The sequence below is a fragment of the Brassica oleracea genome, chromosome C4 (genome assembly GCF_000695525.1).
Source record: "Brassica oleracea var. oleracea cultivar TO1000 chromosome C4, BOL, whole genome shotgun sequence".
Taxonomy (NCBI): Eukaryota; Viridiplantae; Streptophyta; class Magnoliopsida; order Brassicales; family Brassicaceae; genus Brassica; species Brassica oleracea.
In genome coordinates this window covers 51,228,700-51,249,387 of record NC_027751.1, presented here as the reverse complement: position 1 = coordinate 51,249,387, position 20,688 = coordinate 51,228,700, and the positions used below count along the sequence as shown (strand labels likewise).

Sequence of the window (20,688 nt, the reverse complement as noted above, 5' to 3'; positions counted from 1 at the left end):
AACAAGACTTTGACTGTAGTTATTATTTCCTCAGTTTCTATTTTATAAGAGGTGTATTCAATTTAGGATCTGAAAAGATTTGAATGTTAATGAATTTGGTGAATTAGGGAAAACTACTATATTTTTATTATTAAAATTCTTTGAAAATTCTTTTCTCTTATAATTGATTCAAGGATAATAATTGTACACCCGCTCAATGAAAATCAAATGAATAACTATAAAATTAAAAAAAATAACTAAGACTCATTACTTTTAGAAGTATTTTAAATAATTTTTAAAAACAACTAGTGATATTAAGGGATTCGGTATAAATTCCTAGCTAGCTAAATATATAATAATATGCATCTTATAGTTTTTAGTGAGTGAAAAAATGTTGACATTTTCTGTTTGATTGTGCTTAATGAGTTTTACAATCCTGATTTTGTTCCAATAATTTTATCTCATTTTCTTTTCATGAAAAAAAATTGGAAAAATGAAGAAGAAAATGAGCAAATATAATAATATTCATAATCTCTTTGACATTCATTGATTGTCACTTTCGTATGTCGACTTATGAATTTTTAGTATTCAAATTCTTTAGCTAAGCTTTCACTAAAATGGAATAATGATTTTGTATATTTATAAATTGGTATTTTCAATTAGTTGTAATAAATTAATTAATATGCATATACAGAGAAAAGATAGCTATGTGTTTCCTAATATTCTGTTTAAGGAATAACAAAATTGTATTGAGATTAGTGGTTACTGCTTAGCAAATAATTTACTGTTTAATCTATAGCTTATAATTTCAAAAGAAATGTAGAAGATATAGAAATAGAGCTATTAATTTTAAGAACTACTTCATTACATGTTAAATAGAGCACTGGTTTAGAACTTCCGTTATATGCAATGACATTGGTTTGGTTTCACCTGGATTTGATCTGTAAGAACATTATGCTAGTAGTTATGGGTGCTTAGTGCCGGCCCTGAGCATGTGCTCAGAGTGCGTTTGCACTCGGTCCCCTTTTGTCTTTTATTTTTACAAAAGAAATTAGGGCCCTATTTTATATAAAGCACATGTTTAGGGTCTTCTTTTAAAAATCATGTTTGAATTTTATTTTTTATTCATATAATTGAGAGAGAGTACATAATTTCATATTGAATTAAAGTTAAGATTAATTAGGGGACACGTGACGACTTGTCAAATTTGTCCTGCAGCAACAGAAAGGATTTTTCCTTTCCCTTGGAACACACACTCCCCCCAATTTGAATCCGAGAGATTCACAATGGGCAGTACAATCCTTGTCCTTAGGACAACTGCCATAATCATGTGGTTCACAGTCTTTCTCACCTGTTTAGCTCATAAAAAGTTAATAACATATATTTTTGATAAAAAAGTTAATAATATTTTAAAATAAAAAAAACAATACAATTTACTAATAACTTGCAATAACATAAAAATATAACATGCAATTCTTATTTAAAATATATTTTTTGGATTTTAAGATAAAGATTTCATTTTGTTAAAGGGTTTAAAAGATAATACCTGAAACCGTAGAGATAAATGTGAGAGTAAGCATGGCCATCAACAAAGGTAGCAGAAGAGATGCAAATTTCTTGGTTGCCATTAGTTATGTTTTTATAGGTTGCACCAACTTGTTATCTTGATGTCTTCTTGCAAAGAAAATAAAACGTACAGAAAAGAAACATATTCAATTTCGAGATTAGAATAAATTCTTGGTAAAAGAGATGCAAGTTTTGGGGAAATGCTTACGATGAGTATGAACTGACTATAAAACTTCTTGGCTTCTATATTTAATGTTGCTGCTTTTTATGAACTGGTCATTGTATGGTCATCATGTAAGTGCTATATATATACAAACTTCCGTATCTTTTGTTACCAAAAAAAAAATCGTCCGTATCTTTTATAAAGCATATTATCTAATTTTTCCATATGAAAAACTTTGAACACAAATTTGGTCAACGAAATTATTATTTATCATATAATAGAGAAAATAACTAGGATATCACTAAAAAAGTTTTTGTCGCAAATATAGTCTCTAAGAATAAAAATGATCAAAATAGCACTTAATGTTTTATCAAAAGAGATAAATATACACTTATACCCCAGGTAAATTAATTTAGACATTAAGGTTTAGAGTTAAGGGATGGGGTTTAGAATTTATGATTTAGGGTTTAGGGTTTAGGATTTATAGTTTAAGGGTGGGGTTTAGGGTTTAGAGTTAAGGGTGGGGTTTAGGATTTAGGGTTTAGGGTTTAGGGTTTATGGTTTAGAGTTTAGGTTTTATGATTTAGAGTTGGGGAGTGGAGTTTTGGGATAAGATTTCAAATTTTGGAAAAGTGCTATTTTGGAGATTTGCCCCGTATAATAAATTGTTTTTGGCTATTTCATAATAAGACTTTGACTGTTTCATAATAAGACTTTGACTGTAATTATTATTCTCTGGGTTTATATTTTATAAGAGGTTTATTCAATTTAGGATCTAAAAAGATTTAAATATTAATGAACTTACATGACTTTATGACTTTGGTGAATTAGGGAAAAATACTATATTTTATTATCAAAATTCTTTGTAAATTCCTTTTTTTTTTGTCAATATTTTCACTCACTTAAAAGTTAAAACTATAAGAACCATCTATCTAATCTATTAAAACATAAGTACAAATAAAAACTAATCCTAAAACTTTTTTTTTAATTAACCTTAAGACTTACAAATTATTTACAAGTACCGCCACAAAAGTAATTAATATATATAGCTTTATGTATTCTTCTACAATAATTAAATAAAAATAATTTATCATTAATGCTTTACGAAATCTAACTTTCCTCACTTTGCATTTCCTAAAACAATTATAACTTGCTAGCTTATATTTTACCAATCTTAAATTATATTTTACCAATCCGAAATTGTAAAGTTAATTAAATGGACCACGTACATAGTAGAATGTGTTTTAATTTAAAAAAATTTGCATACTCAAACTCAGTATGAACCATCGTCAATTTCGTTTAAAATTTTGTTACAATAAAAAATATATGGTTGGAAAAAAAATCTGAATCCAAAAAATGAATCAAATCCAATCCACAAAAGTAGTACCGAACTTTGATCAAAATCGGTTAGATATCCAAACATGTTCAAAATTTTGGTATCTAGAGAACCGGAACCGAATCTGATATGAACCCAAATATTTCGGATATCCGAATATATTCGAACCAGATTTATATACTTAAATATATTAATTATTTATAAATTTAATATCTAAAAAATATACAAAATATATAAGATGTTCTTAAGTTGTCTAAAATACTTGGAAATATATAAAAATAGTTAAAAGTATATGTTTAAAATAGCTAAACAATACTCAAAATACCAAAAAGACTTAAGATATCTATTGATTTCCTATCCAAATATTTAAGGTAAACCAATTTTTATGTTAAGTTTAAGTATTTTGACATATTTTTTTGATCAACTTTTTTTTTTGATCAACAAGTATTTTGGCATATATTATTCAAATTTATATGTTATATAGTATTTTTATTTAGATTTTGAGAAATTTAAAGTATATATGAACTTTAATTTGTTTTAAAAAAATGAATGGGTTATCTAAACTCAAACCCAAACCGAACCTGCAAAGATCCGAACCGAACCCGCAAAGATCCAAACCGAACCAAATGATACATGAATGCCTATTCCTAATCAATGAAAAAAGGTTTATTGAAAACAAAAATATGTATTGTTTATAGTATTTAAATACAAAATATTTTAAAAACTCACTCCGTGCGGAGCTCAAATTATCATCTATTATACATTTAATGATAAGAAAATCGAGTATAAGAAACGAATATTCTAAATATTAATTTTCTAATGCTGCCATATAAATGAAGAAAGATAACAATTTTTCAATTAAATTATGTATTCTTTACAAACAATATATGATGTATATATATATATTAATTATTGGATATCGATAATGGAAATGAAAAATCTGAATAAATTTTTTTTTTTTTTGAAACTGCCTCATAAACGAAATATATATATAGGGGGTGACTGGTAGTTGCTTTAGGTGCTGTCTACAGCTCTATTTATTTCTACAGTACCAAATTCAGAGCAATCAAGCTTTAATTTTTTTTTTTAAACCATAGCTCTTGAAATAACCTACAGCTGTACAAGTGTTCTGCAGAACCAAATATCCAAAGCATTTTTTTAGTGATTTCCATAAAATTTTACAGCAATAAAATCTAAAGCCACAGCAAAAAGTCTACAAATTTTTTTTACAACAAAAATTTTAAAGTTACAGTCATTACCAATCGGACCAATAATCTTTTAATTCGAATATCCTTTTTGGTAAACTACTAAATCTCCCTATTCCAAATATTCAGTTGAGATGCAGCTACATACTCGGGAAACACATATACACACACACGTATATATATACTATCCATCATCTTAATCTAAGAATATTCACCGAACACATAAATTTTTGAGCAAAAAAATTGACTCTTTTAAAAAATGTAAAACCATTTAAAAGTGGATGGTGAATGTAAGTGAAATAGTTTCACTCATGGAATCAAAACATCAGCTACGAAGAAGAGGCAATTAACTTTAACAAATAATTTTTCTTTAAAATTTCCATTTAGTAAATTTAGAAGAAAATATTTTAAATCTATTCAAAGATATTTTGATTATTTATTACTCATATCTAAAAATGTAGAAGACACATGTAAATATTAATTTATATAATATATGAATTAAATATAAAATAATATTTCAAATTTTTTATTTTACGCATGTTTTCATATGAAAAATAATCCAATCCAAATTCAATAAAATATATATTATAAAAATGAATAATACAATTTATGGTTTGAAAAAAAATTTAATACATTTATGCTATAAAATTGTTGTGTTCAAAATGTCATATTAAAAAATTACTTATAATCCAGTACGAATTATATAAAACAATTACTAATCAATATAAATTAAATCAAACATCCGTGCGGATGCATGGCTCCAACTCTAGTATTATTATATTTTAGCTAACTGGAATTTCGACCAAATTCCTTTAATATCACTATTTTAAAATAAAAATTTAAAATCCATCTGAAAGTAATGAAAAGTAATGAGTCTTAATTATGTTTTTAATTTTATAGTTGTTTATTTGATTCTCACCGAGTTCGTTTAAAATTATTTTCTCTAAATCAATTATATTAGTTATTTTCTTTTTATTGTGTTTGATGAGTTTTACTATCCTTACAAGATTAAGAGCCACGCCTTGCGCAGAATGAACATTATATATAAAAATTATTTTATATATTCTATATTTTACATATTATGAAATAATAAATATATATTGAACAATTGAAAATTCTGTAGCTATTACATATATAATTAAATTGGTGCAAACATATAAATAAATTTTATTAATCCACACAATTTTTTTTATTTGCTAAAATATATAATTAAATTTAAAGGATATTAACATATATAATATATTTTTAATGTTAATGACTATTAAATGATACTTTCTACTCATATGGTTTTTGATCATTTGTATATTTTATATCACAAATTTTTGAACTACTAATAACAAAATTTTCATTGCGGGATCAATTGTTTTAGTAATTTATAATTTTTAAAAAAATTAAGTTGTCATTGTTTGTTCAAAGCTTTTATCAAAAAAATGGTTCAAAGTAAATTTTGAAATTTAAATATTTATGTATTTTATATGGTCTATGGTATATAGTTTAATCTTAAAATTAATTAAATTACAGTTTTATGTATTTTTGTAATCATTTGTATTTTTGGCATAACAAAATTTTAAACCATGAATCACAAAATTTGAATGTGAAACTTTTAACAGTTGTAGTAATTTATACTCGTTTTTGAAAATTCAAAATATAGCATATACATAAAATTTAAATTTTTATTAAATGGTTAATGTAGCTATTTAATTTATTTTAATAGTCTAAAATTAAACAAATATGATAGAAGATACAATAATTTTATCAAATCTTTAATATTCAAAATCATTAATTGTTATATATACTTTAACCACATTAGGAAATTTTGTAACTTTTATTTTAAAAATAATAAAGAACATTAATAGTGAATTTATGGTTTGTTTAATAAAAACTTATTATATAATTAGATGGACCAACTTATTTTTTTTAATCGTTATAAGAATCATCTTAGTGATGACAGGTGGTTACAAAAAAAGTTGTAATGTTTTTCAATTAACATGTAGCGGATTTTGCTCCAATGCTTTTTTATCTCTCATTTTCTTTTCATGAAATTCATTTTTTTGATTGTTTAAATTTTAAAAATAATAATTTGGAAAAAGAAGAGTAAAATATAATAAGATTCATAACATGTGATTCACACTGAACAATTTTGTTTTCACTCTGAAGAAAAAGAGACAACTAATCTTTTAATTCACTTTCAATTATAGTACACTATCCTTTGGCTGGCTATTAATAACAGGCTTTCTACGGGAGATAGAATGAGGCAATGGGGAATAACTCAAGGATGTGAACTATGTGGAGAAAGATATGAGACAAGAGATCACCTTTTCTTTGCTTGTTCCTACTCATACACTGTATGGGAGAACCTCGCTCAGAGACTTGTAGACAACAACATTAATCTGGATTGGCAGTGGACAGTGCAGCGCTTGCAGAGAATGGGTGGGCAAGGGAATAGATCCTTGCTTGGCAAGACTTTTGTTTCAGACATTAGTTTACCATATATGGAGGGAGAGAAACGGAAGGAGGCATCAACGAAGCAGAACTTCAACGGAGCAACTGACCAGAGTCATTGACAAAGCCATGAGGAATAGGATTTGTTCTCTCAAGTATAGATCAGATCATAAGATGGGTGGGTTACTGGAAAGATGGTTTCAAATTTCGATTTAGATTTAGATTTCTATTTTTCAGATAAGAAATTTATTTACGTAGTAGAGGGTTGATATGTAAATAACATTCTTTTTGATAGATCAATAAATTTGAAATTTCATCAAAAAAAATTATAGTACACTATCTTCTTTGTGTAACTCCATGTAATCAGGTAAATTTTCAAAATCTATGAAGTTCTAAATTTTCTTTTCATTTGAACTAAAGGATCATGCAAACCCAAATCTAAAGATACGGAATTCCAAAAACCTATGTTGATCAAACTCATTTTCCAATCGGTAATTGCATAGGCTAGTCACAAGTCATATCTTGCAGCACATCTAAAAATTAACAAGGAGTTCACAAGACCAGTGGTACGGCTCATGCAGCTAAGTTTTCGGCCTTGGGGTCATATTTTCTATTCTCTCTGTTTTGGGCTTGTGTACGTAAGTCCATTAGAGTTTTTGAGTTCTGTTTTTCTATTTTTGTTATTCTTTTTTATTATTTTGCAATGTATATTTTAAAAACAACAACAATAATAATAATATGAAAGCCATCATAAACAACATTTATACGTTATATGTATATGAATTTTGGTGTTTGACACAAAATATAACATTTTTTTATCAATAATTGTTTAGACTACGACGTGGGGCATCTTCTACTTATATGTCAAGGCATATTCATCTGATTTGTGGTGTTTGATTTACAAAATTTAATCTTATTGATCAGTTATTGTTTAGTCGCTAGCTTGGTTGTTAATTATTTGTTCAGTCTAGATTCAGCTTATCGTCCGAACCCACTTCCACAAACGTGGGCTTACCTCAGATCCTCTCCTGTCCTAAACACAACCCAAAGTTTCAGGCTTTGGATTTGCCACGTGTGAAAAATGTTAACTTTTCATCGGCGTTTAGACTGGCCTCTACAAAAAAAAACATAATAGGGCACGTGAAGATTGGCGTTTAAATATACTTAAATTTGTTGTCTTTTTATTATTTAAACTAAATTTACTAAATTTTTTTTTTAATAACCCATAAATTCTATTAATCAATACTAGTTGATTTTTCTATAAATATTTATAAAGTGAGTATACAATAATCATTGATTGATATTTACTTTTAATTTAAATTAATTTATAATTTGTATTTATATTTTTTATTAATAATATTATACTACTTTAATTAGACATATAATATTAGATATGTTATATATGGTCGGCTTTGTTATTTTTACAGTCAATTTAGCTATTTTTAGATATATTGGATTCTTTGAATTTAACTATAAAATTTATTCTAAATATATTAAAATTTTGATTAATTTTATTATTTTCATTTAAGTTGTTTGTTGTTTTAGATATGTAAATATATTTTAGGAAGATTATGACTTAAGATATATTATGCTTCGAATGAAATAAATATTAAAAAAAAATTTAATAATGATAAAATATAATACATATACCTCGTTAAAGTATATAGTGTTATGCTATTTTGAAATATTTTGTAGTTATTTGTTCTTAGAATTTATTTTTAGTTTTTTATACCTCTTAAAAATAAGCACTAAAAATGTGTGACTGTTTTTGAGAAATTATATTATATAAGTAAAATATAATTTATATATTTTTGCTATAATTTAAAGATATTAGTCAACTATATATATATAAAAATAAATAAAATATTTCAGTAATATTTGTAAACTATATTAAACATATATTAGTTTATGTTATTATTTTATGTAATCATCTAAGAAAATAAATAGATATATAAAAAATATTTCTATTACTTTGAAAATATTTTTTTATTGTTTAAAATAAATAATATTTATTTTTCTAATATCAAGATTATTTGTGTGAATTTTTTTTTTATGAAATCACATTATATAAAAATATCTCTTTTCTTCTAAGAAAATCTAGATATAAGAAATTATTTTACTACCTAGAAGTATATTTTATGTTATTAAAAATATTTTTTAAATGGAATATAACTATTTTGTGAACTTTCGTTTTTAATGAAATCATATTATATATACATATGTTTTGTTTTTAAATTTGTTTTTATACTCTACAAAATTTTCCTTTTATTATATATGTTATTTAGAGAAATAAAAAAGGAAAGTAAATAAAAAAATAGTATTCAAATGTAAATTTTAATTCATTAAGGATATCTTGGTAATTAACCGCCGTGAGAATTAACGTGAGCGCGACACGTAAGAAACTGACTTCTCAAATAATATTATAGAGATAGATTCTATTTTCAGTACAACCTATAATTTAACATCAGTTTTTGTAAATAAATAAGAATATAATGAAAATATGTAATTTAATTTAAAAATACCTAATTTTTAGAAAAAAACAAATAGAAAAAATTCATGAACACAAAAGAGAAGAGAAATCTATTTTTCGTTTCGTCAAACTGAGACTAATGAAAATAAAATAAAAATATTAATCTTAATATTTTATTTTTCTCTACCACCAAAATTAAAGTTAGATCCGAAAATGATACAAAAATCAAAACTAATGATTAATACATTATCAAATAAGGATTAAAAAAGTTTGAAGCTTGATATAAAAATAGAGCAATAGAAATCTAGTGAAAATACATAATATAATTTGAGCTCAGTGAAAAATTTAGTCAACAAATAATAATTTAGGAAAAATTAAATAATATAATTTTAAAATACCAGATTTCAAGAATAAATGGAGAAATCTATACAGACAAAAAGGAAAAAGAAAACTGAATCACCATAGTTCAATTGGTGAAACACCTCCCATCTGACACTCTTATATCCCGAGTTCGATGCCACCTTGACCCCTAATTTTATTTTAAACCATTTTACAAACAAAAAAGGAAAAAAAATCATCTACAGTATTTTTTTGACATTTCATCAATTCTAAGCAAAAAAAAAAAAGTTAATATCATCCGACTTGCTTTTTTGGACACTAAACTCAAGTTTAAAGAAATTAACAAAAACAAAATGATGAAAACCACAACCAAGGATTAATAAATAATTAAAATAAATACTTTACTAAAATCAGTTTGATTAAAATAAGATAATATAACAACTGAAACGACAAATAATTTAGTGAGAATACATAATACAGCTTGAGTTTGGTGCAAAATTTAGTCAACAAATAATAATTTAATAAAAATACATAAATTAATCCAAATATGTATAAACTTTTAAGAATAAATAGAAAAAATCATAAGAACAAGTAAAGAAAAGAAATGCAATTACGTTTTCTTTTTTTAACATTTCATCACCCAGAGAAACCGAAAACAAAAATGATTTCTAACAAATCTTTTTTTTTTGTTTTGTGGTTACCAAACTTAAAATTAAAAATGATGAAAAAAACATACAACCAATGATTAATACATAATCAAAACATTTCTCTTAAAAAAAAAGATCTAACAAATGAAACAATTGAAAATACCATAGACAATACCATCACTAAATCATCCAGACACTCCTAAAAGAAAAAAAAAAGTATCAAAATACCGCCTCTTACACTTTGAAATTAAAGTAAACTAGAATGCGATCCACGCTATGCGCGGTTAAATTTCACTTTTATGTCTTTTTATTAATTTATTTATGAGATATACTGATATTTAAAATTTGTGTATATTTTGGTACTTGAACTTATTTTATGGGGAGAACTTTTCCGGTTTTATTATGATAGTCTAATCAATTAAACATGTTTCAAATTTTTGGTTTATATTTTGTTTTATATTTCTTGGATATAATGATTTTTCTTCACATGTATAAATATAGCAAATTTTCAAAAAAAAATATAAGTTGTTGTTATAACATATAACTATAAAGATAAATATATTGAAAACTTTTGTTAACATATAACTATAAGCATCAATATATTGAAAAAATTTTATTTACAAAATATATAGATTAACCAATATTTTTTTGGTCTTAATAATTTGAAAAATACTCTATAATTAGTTTCAATTTTGATAAATACACCTTCTTTTTTATTTTTGGAAAAATACGCTTTACTAAATATGAAAAGACATTTTTATCCAAATTAGAAATTTCAGCAATTAAAATATAAATTCGAAATTAGTAATAATAGTATTATTGTTTATGTTTAAGATAAATCTGTCCTGAGATAGATATATTATTGTATTTTTTTAGAATAACAAGGATATTATGAAAAAAACAAATTATGATTTGTTTTGATTTTATCATGAAGTTTCTATGAATAGTTTTTTGGATAGAAAGAAGTTGCCCGACTACTCATTCTTTATACAAAAAATCACATCATCGTCTCCAAACATATTCATTCTTGTGACAAGCTATTTTCTTTCCGTTTTGAGTGACTACTTTTTTTCTCATTGATTTGAAATCAAAACAAGTCTGGTTCAGTCCAACGACATGGAAACTGAAACAATAGAAGGGAAAGAAAAAAAAAAGAAATATATCACATAACTGTGCAGCACTCTTGAACCGGTCAAAAGAGCTAACTGTCTTGAAGATCTCATTGTGCAAGTCCGGGTAGTCAAGAAGATTTTGGAGAGCTTCTGAACTTGGGCTGAGAACATTCCCATTACAACTCTGTTCCAATGTTTTTTCGGACAAAAACTCTGTTTCAATGTAAATTGAAAAGATCATCAGCTGCCCAACAATTGGCTTGAAGCTCTGTTACCATTCAACAACGACGTACTCGAGAAGGCTCTACGACTATGCACTCGAGCAGCTCCTATGAAGTCATGCACGATCCAAGACCCACCACTGTGTTGAGAATTATTAATCCACGAGACGGCCACATTATTGTTATGAAGAGGCCATGCAACAACAACGACGTAACTGTTTAGTTTATGTTGACGCTTTTAGGAAAATGAAAGCAATCGTTTGATTCTTATAGTTTACGAATGTCTCATTTAAATTGTTAGATAGACATAAAGTACATGATCGAAAATAAATGATGGAAAAGGAAAGGCATATGAAGAACAGATACATAACAACAGTTTGAAATCAAAGAAAAAAAATGTTGTTGTTTGAGATTACTTTCATCTGTGTATGATAGAATTGGAAGAAAACGTCAAAACTCTAGCTTATTTTTTCTGAAGGAGACGAGACACCTCTAGCTTATTTTTTTCATAAAATAAAAAAAAATTAAGATGGTGTGTATATATGATAAAGATTTTTTTTAAACAATCTTATATTCTTGTTGAAACTGTTTATTTAAATATTAAATAAATTCTGATGATAAAAAATGATAATGATATTAAATATTCAGATTGGATAATTTAGTAAATTCAAATATGGATAAGTGCATTTTCCAAAAAACTTAAATAATGGTGTAGTTTTCAAATTAAAATCTTATGTAAGTGTATTTTTCCAAATTTTCCCTAAATTTATTAGATATACACAAAAAAACTGTATTATTCTTTATTATTGATATATAGTTTTTGATAGGGGTGGACATTCTGGTACTCACTCGGGTTCAGTTTGGGTATATTAGTATTTTGTTTGAGGTTAAAGTTTTTAGCCCCATTCGTGTATTTATAGATTTTTGTTTGGGTTCAATTAGGATCTTTAGGGTTCGGTTCGGGTTCGGATAACCCGTTTAAATTATTTTAAAAAACTTTAAATTAATTATATACTTTAAATTTTCCCAAAATCTAAAACAAAGTAATATATTACATATAAATTTGAATTATGTATGCCAAAATACCTAAACTTAACAAATAAATCGATTTAGCTTGAATTTTGGGTAGAGAATCAATATATATTTCAAGATTTTTGAGTATTGTTTAGCTATTTTAGACATTTAATTTTGATTATTTTTATATATTTTCAAGTATTTTGGATAATTTAAAGATATCTTATATATTTTAGATATTTTGTATATATTAAATCTAAAAATAATTAATATATTTAGGTATATAAATCTATTTTGGATGCACTCGGATACCCAAAATATTTTGGTTCGGGTTTGGTTATGGTTCTCTAGATGCCAAAATTTTAAACTTTTTTGGATATTTAAGCTATTCGATTCGGATTCTGTAATACTTTTTCGGATCGGATTTGGTTCTATTTTTTGGATTCGGATATTTTTCCCATCCCTAATTTTTGAGAAAGTAATATTGAGGTATGTAAAATCTGGTATGGCATATCCTTTTTTGTTGTAGAGCAATAGATGGCTACGATTTTTTCCTTAGAAACTATTTAAATAAATATTATTTAGGCATATAGTTATTCAAAAGATCTATTTAGTTTCTAGATTTGATATCGTTTTGAAATTGGTTAGAGAATATTCAAACTTGGAGATTTTAGTCTAAAGTTTATTAGATATACAGCTATTTTGGAATTTGAAATATATTAAATAAAAATTAAGAGTTTTTGATTAAACCAAACGTATGAATAATTTTTTTTTAATGGTAGTATGATTGTAGGATATGGAATTTGATTATGGTGTTTGATAGGTGCCTATCTTATTGAGTATGGTGTGTGGCAATACATGCATTCAACTGAATAGAAGCACTGACTCAGGCTAGGTCCAGCTTGTTCATACGAAAGGTCAAGTTGAAGACTCTTGCCGAGCAATGTGTACATTAGATGAAACGTGTGTTTAAAAGTAAGTGATATGAATATATTCATTATTTGTATATGATAAATGAAGTTTGGTTTATATCAACGTCTGTTTACATTAATTTTTTGGTTAAGATTAAGTATTTATTAAGGGTGGGCTAACATCTATAAAAAAGATAAAGTTATGAAAGACTCCAAATTGAAATGACAACTTTTGCATAGTAGATAGAAAATAGAACCCTAAATTAATAGATTAGATGGTTACAAAATCTAGAACAGTCCTACAAATAACGCATAAGAACATACATCATAGTGGATGTCTGGATGACGTAAAAGAAATCAAGCAAAAAAAAACAACTGCACCACTTAGATAAAAATAAAACATTATCACAGCTATGTAATTATTCAATTTAGTCAACCGCAACGTCTAAATCTCTCAATAGTGTAACTACCTATAGAAGCAAAAATCACATAAATAATTATTCACAAAAATATATAACCAATTCTTTAAAGCTATACATATATCGATCCAAACACTTAAAATAGTTTTTAATATAGTGAGTTTTCCACAGTTCAAAAAAAAAAAAAACGGTGAGTTTTCCATAACAATACTTAGACTGCAATTTGTTCAAAAAAAAAATTACTAATCCCTCAGTTCCATTTTAGAAGAGGTGTATTCAATTTAGGATCTGGAAATATTTGAAAATGAATAAATTTACATGACATTATGACTTTGGTGAATTAGAAAAACTTACTATATGATTTGTTGTTAAACTCTTTGCAAATACTATGATTTACATGACTTTGGTGAACTAGGGAAAAATACGATGATCTATAAGAGACTATAACTGATGAAGAATTCAAAAAGGCAAGTTCATTATGTACTTACCTTGCAAACACATAGTGGAGATTGGAGAATAAACCATAATGGAGAGACTCCGTAAATAGAAAAACATCATCTAATTATTTAAAGTTAAAAGATTAAAAAGGAAATGCAAAACAAGTAAGCATCTGAAAGCAAGAATCTCCCGCAATGCACCACATCAATATTCAAATTCATTAGTTTTGTTCTCTCAATTGTGAACACTTAAACTCTCAATCATAATTTGTTTAATTATTATTTATTAAAATGTTATAATTTATTTATTAATACTGTTTTAGTGACCTTTAAATGTATACTTTATTTGTAATTTTTTAATGGTTTAACCAATTTTGATCAATATCAAAGATTATAATGTAAATATATTTTTTTTTTAAAAGTTAAATATAAAGTTTTGTTACGGATACAAACACTTCAATCTTAAAGTTAAACAAACTTTAAAAGTAAAATTGATAATAGATATACTTTTAGAAAAGTTTATTCCCAAAAACTTAATAATATAATGTTTTAGTATTGGAAAAGAATTCACTAGCACCACAACATCCATTACAACTAAAATTTCATTATTTTGGGGTTTTTGTTTTCTCCACACTCTCTCGTTACTAGCTATAGCAGTATATAGCCATTACCTTACGATCCATCTCAACGAAGAATTCATAAAGGTTAGTTCACACCTTTGTTATCGTTGATTCTGTGCACTTATGTTCCTTTCTTTTTTACTGGTATGGAAAGAATGGTTTCGTGATATTCTGAGGTGTTTAGATGGCTTATCGTGTTATAACTACTATGATGCTCATTAAAATTTCAGTTTTTTATATACACTTTGGGGGTGTATTCAACCAAGAATTTCAAGTGATTTGTATTAAAAAAACAAATCCACTGTTATTGAAACATGAATTTTAAAAAACACTTTAAAATCCAATGTTATTAAACTTGTCATTTCGTAAAACACTCTGAAATCCACTGTTATTGAACAAAATTTAAGTTGGAGATTTTAGAGTATTTTAATTGTTTCTAGAGTATTTGAGGAGAGTTCCTTAGTTATAAAAATAAAAATGCAAATCTCACTGTTTTAGATGAGATTTTAGAGTGTTTTAACAAAAATCATACTAAATTCTCTAATTCTCGTGCAATCATCTACAAACTCATTAAAAATCAAATTACTTCAAATTTCAGATTCAATACAGCCCTCTTGGATTTTTTTCCCATTCTTCTTCACATTTAGTTGCCAATCTTCTTGTCTAATTACTACTCAACAAAGTACTGTCTAATTATGTACACATGGTTTCGTGATATTCTAAGGACTTTTTGATTCTCATGAAATTCATTTTTCTGATTTTTGAATTTTAAAAATAATAATTTGGAAAAAGAAGAGCAAAATATAATCAGATTCTTTTTTTTGAAAAATAATAATATGAAAGCCATCAAAAACAATATATATATATATATATATATATATATGTGTGTGTGTGTGTGTATGACTATGACTTTTGGTGTTTGACACAAAATATAACATTTTAGATCAATAATTGTTTAGACTTTGTTGTGGGGCAATCTTCTACTTATATGTCAAGGCATATTCATATGATTTGTGGTGTTTGATTTACAAAATTTAATCTTATTGATCAGTTAATTGTTTAGTCGCTAGCTTGGTTGTTACATGGGTCCATTGTCCTTAATTTGGTAAGAACTTTTTGAAGTGCTCACGACGTTTGGGTACCAAATATATCACAACTCCACGCTGAAAATTTTACATATAAGTAGACATAACTGATTGTTGATCGCCACGTGTCAATTTACTCTATGAAACAAAAGAGTATGGCAGAAACCAGAGTGTCCATTTTGATTCTTTTTTTTTTTCTTTTTATTTGTTCAACGTCCATTTTGATTCTATGACGTTCATTCATTGTCATTTTGATAATACTAAAAGAAAGAAGCTTTCCCTCTGTTTCGATATGCTCTTACAATAAGCTAATGGTTGAAGAAGCAACGTTTCTGCTTAAATCTTTAGCATTTGAAAATCATCAGAATCACTTAGTTAAGTTGATATCTTTGAAGGTCTTACTTTCACTACTCTTTGGAAGGGGTTTTGCTACTTCACTTTCTGCATAACAATGTGAATATCAAATCTAATGTTGTTTGGGTGTGTGCATTGAAAAGCTTTTTCTTAGCTTGTGTGCTAAAAAGCTTGTTCCTTGTTTCATGGTATTGAATGTTGGTCGCATTTTCATCAACAAGGATAGTAGTTTATTTCAAACTTAACCTTGTCTGCTTGGGTCTTTTGTAAACAATAATTTCGACATGATCATACCACTTATCTCTTTATGTTTAGTATTCATCACATCACATTTGCAAAATTCTTTATGTTTAGTTTGTAGCTCACAAGAAAACTATTATCCTAATTTTAAGTGTTCAATCGTCTGATATCTTTCTTTCCCTGTGTCTGCTAGGTCTGGAGTAAAGATGAGAAGAGAGGTGGAACTGCAAGAGGTGGACTGGACGGCTTTTCCAAAGCCGTCGGAAGAGATGCAGAGTAGCTGGCTATTGCAGCATTCTCCGAAGCCCAAGAAGAAAACTGTAAGAAAACATACTTGTGCCTGGACGCTAGCCTTCATTGGCATTGGGGTGGTTATGGCGTTTTCCATGACGATCAGAGCTCTCACGCATCGCCACCACTACCAACAACAAGCACCTGACGCTTATAACATGGCGCTTCACACCGGACTGAAGTTCTTCAATAGCCAGAGATGTAAGTCAAAACAAACAATCTAGCTTATTTATTAATTATTAGTCTTATTAGATTCAATAAGACATATGTTAAGTGTATCTCTTGAGATTTGATCCTATTGAGAATAGGAAACATCGAGTTGTATATATTCAGTTCACTATACGTGTAAAGGAAGAAAACAACAAAACGATGTATTTCATCAAATCTCAAGAGATACTCAAACATATATGTAGTATCATTCATTAACATAAATGATAAAACGTAGTCTCAAACTATCATCTAATCTACTCTGCTTTGCTTTTTGTTGTATCAGCTGGGCGCTTGCCAGACGAAAACAACATCACCTGGAGAGGCGATTCCTGTCTTCAAGATGGGAAGTATCCAGGGAGCAGCCACCCAAACCTGTCTGGAGGTTATTATGATGGTGGCGACGCGATAAAGTCTAATTTCAAGATGTCTTTTGCGATGACCATGTTGAGCTGGAGTGTCATAGAATATCATGCCAAGTAGCAACAACTCGGCGAACTTAGCCACGTCGAAGGAATCATCAAATGGGGAACTGATTACTTTCTCAAGACTTTCGACTCTAGTGCTGCCGATTCAATCCATGATATGGTGTCACAGGTTACAAAACAAAGATCCTTACGACTTTGCATGTTTACGTGTTTCAGTCTGCTACAAGTTTGTTTTCCTTTTAAACAGGTCGGATCTGAAGGAACTGAACGTTACTGCTGGATGCGCCCTGAGGACATAGATTACGAAAGGCACTTACATGTATGCATCAGTGAATGCCCCAATCTTGCTGCAGAAATGGCGGCTGCACTTGCATCAGCGTCCATCGTTTTCACTGAAAACGATGCGTATTCTCAGAAGCTTATTCACGGCGCCAAGATTCTCTATAGGTTTGCAGAGTCTTGTATCAAAGGCAGTGGTAGAAGCTCAAGATCGTCCTGGGATGAGCTTTTATGGGGTGGGGTTTGGCTCTACTACGCCACTGGAGATGCAACTTACCTCGACCGGGTAACGACTCTTGCGTTGGCCGATCCTTCTGATTCTTCAGTTGGAACACAAAACTAGCAGGGGCGCAGGTAAGTTTGCACTCTTTAACACTTTCTTAATTAATTTAGCTATATTATGTTTTCCCAAACTGATGTGTTTTTTTATAATCAACTGTTAGCTGCTGTTGACCCGGATGAGATTGTTTTTGAGCCCTGGATATCCAGCTGAAGAGGTTTTGAGAAAATTTCATAACCAGATCAGCATCGTTATGTGCTCTTACTTACCGTCTTTCAACAAGTTCAATAGAACTAAAGGTAAATAGAATAGTAGTTGCCCTTTTATATTCTAATATTTTTTTTCTCTCAAGAGTATGTATAACCTGTTTCTTTAATTTGTTATCATATCTATAGGAGGTTTGATCCAGTTAAACAATGGAGATCCCCAGCCTCTCCAATATGCTGCAAACGCGGCTTTCCTAGCCGCTTTATACGGTGATTACCTAGAGGCTTCTGATACTCGTGGATGGTCATGTGGGCCTAATGTCTACTTTACTAACGTACTAAGGGACTTCTCGAGATCGCAAGTAAGCCTCTCTCTTCACCTAACCAAAAAACAGAGCAAAACATTAGCTATGTCGTTGGATATGGGGAGCGTTACCCAAAACATGTACACCACAGAGGCGCTTCGATACCAAAGAACCGGAAAGAGAGCTGCAAGGGAGGGTGGAAATGGAGAGAAAGCTCAAAGGAAAACCCAAATGTGATTGAAGGAGCAATGGTCGCTGGACCGGACGGACATGATGTGTTTCATGATGTTCGTACCGCAAACTATACAGAGCCGACACTGACGGGAAATGCGGGACTCGTCGCTGCTCTAGTTGCCTTATCAGGAGAGAAACACATGCTTGACAAGAACCGTCTGTTCTCTGCCTTGCCTCCCTTGTTCCCGGACGCACCTCCGCCACCAGCTCCTTGGGCACCTTAGAGAAATCTCTGTGTTATCAGGAGATCAAGTTAGTATATATATATTTTGGTTGTTGGCAACGTAGATGCATTCTTCTGTAAGAGTTTGTTTTTTCCACATTTGTATTCCTCTTCTGGTTCCATATGAAGACTTTATAATTGCAACAAGAGAATGAGAAAGAGAATGTTATATATTTGTATTCCTCTTCTGGTTCCGTATGAAGACTTTATAATTGCAAGAAGAGAATGAGAAGCAAGGGGGGTAATCTCTGAAGTCTGAACCATGTACTAAGCCATATAGATCAATAATCAATTCATTGCAAAATCAAAACAGTGCATTTTCTTCAGCAGCTCTGTGTTGGTTACATACAGTTTAATAAGAGACATCTCAAAACTATAATGTTCTCTCTCTTGAGAAACAAGCTGAAAAGCATGTTCCGGATGTTTCTATGAGTCAGAATCTGATCCAGAATCTGTTTCCGCATCACACTGCACCCCAAACGGCCTCAATCTGTTTGTGTTTGCTTCCAGTGGAGGCATCCCATCATCACTCTCATCGCTAGAATCTATTTCACCTTGCTGTGGGATGGGGATTTGAGAGCTTTCATCAGCTGGAACTGGCTTGGCATCTCTGAAGATCTCTGGCCTGCATTAACCAAACTCACATGAGCTTTGATAAACAAAACTAGATGTCATTCATATACCACAGTTCAAAGAAACAATGCTTTTATTACCATTCAGGAGACTTTTGGAGGAGACGGATTTGCTCAAAGAAGAGAACTTTACAGACAATTGATGTAACTTTGCTACCAGATTCTTGCGCCTTTTCCTTTCCTGTATGATCAATCACCACAAAGCTTCCTGCAAATAAGTGAACAACAATTAAAACACCATCTCAAACTCCTCCAACCACACACCACATTATGCAGTAAATATAAAGACACAAAATCCACATATCTGAAACATGTCAAAGATTAAGACACAACACTAAGCATGATTCGATATTCCTTTGCCAAGTTTAAACAAGTCTGAGAGAAAGTACCTCGTCTGATCCACATGCTCTCACGAAACTTGGCTGGAAACAAGGCTAATGAGTGTTCTCCTTTTGCATCCATTATCTTCAAACAGACAGCAACACGACAAAACAGCAGTTAAAGAACAAATCAATTGCAAAACTCTAGCTGTCCTTAAACTATAAAAATCCAATCTTTAATCAGTACATACAGTACAAAACCAAGCCTAACACATTGTGATTCAATTAAAGGATTGAAAAACCATAAATAAAAATTCAATCTTTAATCAATACATACAATACAAAACTAATAAGCCTAACACATTGAGATTCAATTAAACGATTCAAAACCCATAAATAAAAACTCAATCTTTAATTAGTACATATACACAGAACTAAGCTAAGATTCAAACCATTAAATAAAAATTCAAACTTTAACCAACACATGTATACAGAAACTTACCTCAATTTGATTGGAACCTCTGAGAGAGACGACCTGAGCGATACTCTGACATTCCTCAAGCGTGAAGTCCTGCTCCGACGCCGCTTGTTTCAGATTCCTCCTTCCTCTGTTCATCTCTTTCAACTCAAAAAGATCCAAACTTTTACAACCAAAAGAGCACAAAAACACCAGAAGAAACTGAGATTAGGGTTTTTGTAGTAACTGTGCCGTTTAACTAGAAT

At 28.8% G+C, this 20,688-nt stretch overlaps 1 protein-coding gene, 1 long non-coding RNA gene and 1 pseudogene across 2 annotated transcripts; 1 reads left to right on the top strand and 2 right to left on the bottom strand.

Moving 5' to 3' along the window:
* Positions 1 to 1,088: 1,088 nt before the first annotated feature.
* On the bottom strand, positions 1,089 to 1,818 carry LOC106339288. Its single transcript, XR_001269159.1, has 3 exons — positions 1,754 to 1,818; positions 1,526 to 1,650; positions 1,089 to 1,330 (listed from the first exon to the last, which is right to left on the bottom strand). It is a non-coding gene; the product is annotated as an uncharacterized LOC106339288 (long non-coding RNA).
* A 14,491-nt stretch (positions 1,819 to 16,309) lies between these two features.
* Positions 16,310 to 19,014, top strand: LOC106339186 (annotated as a pseudogene).
* A 255-nt stretch (positions 19,015 to 19,269) lies between these two features.
* LOC106339621 (probable RNA-binding protein EIF1AD) lies at positions 19,270 to 20,683 on the bottom strand. The gene is made up of 4 exons (XM_013778466.1): positions 20,468 to 20,683; positions 20,035 to 20,110; positions 19,727 to 19,853; positions 19,270 to 19,638 (listed from the first exon to the last, which is right to left on the bottom strand). The coding sequence occupies exons 1-4, from the start codon at positions 20,579 to 20,581 to the stop codon at positions 19,440 to 19,442; spliced, it is 516 nt and encodes a 171-aa protein (XP_013633920.1). The 5' UTR covers positions 20,582 to 20,683; the 3' UTR covers positions 19,270 to 19,439.
* Between the last annotated feature and the right edge of the window lie 5 nt (positions 20,684 to 20,688).

Bases quoted from the DNA above. Each gene is read 5' to 3' on its own strand.
- LOC106339621 (XM_013778466.1), bottom strand. From the start codon at position 20,581: ATGAACAGAGGAAGGAGGAATCTGAAACAAGCGGCGTCGGAGCAGGAC. The intron at 20,111-20,467 runs GTAAGTTTCTGT...GTCTGTTTGAAG, and splicing joins GAGGTTCCAATCAAATTGAG to ATAATGGATGCAAAAGGAGA. The intron at 19,854-20,034 runs GTACTTTCTCTC...ACTTATTTGCAG, and splicing joins GAGCATGTGGATCAGACGAG to GAAGCTTTGTGGTGATTGAT.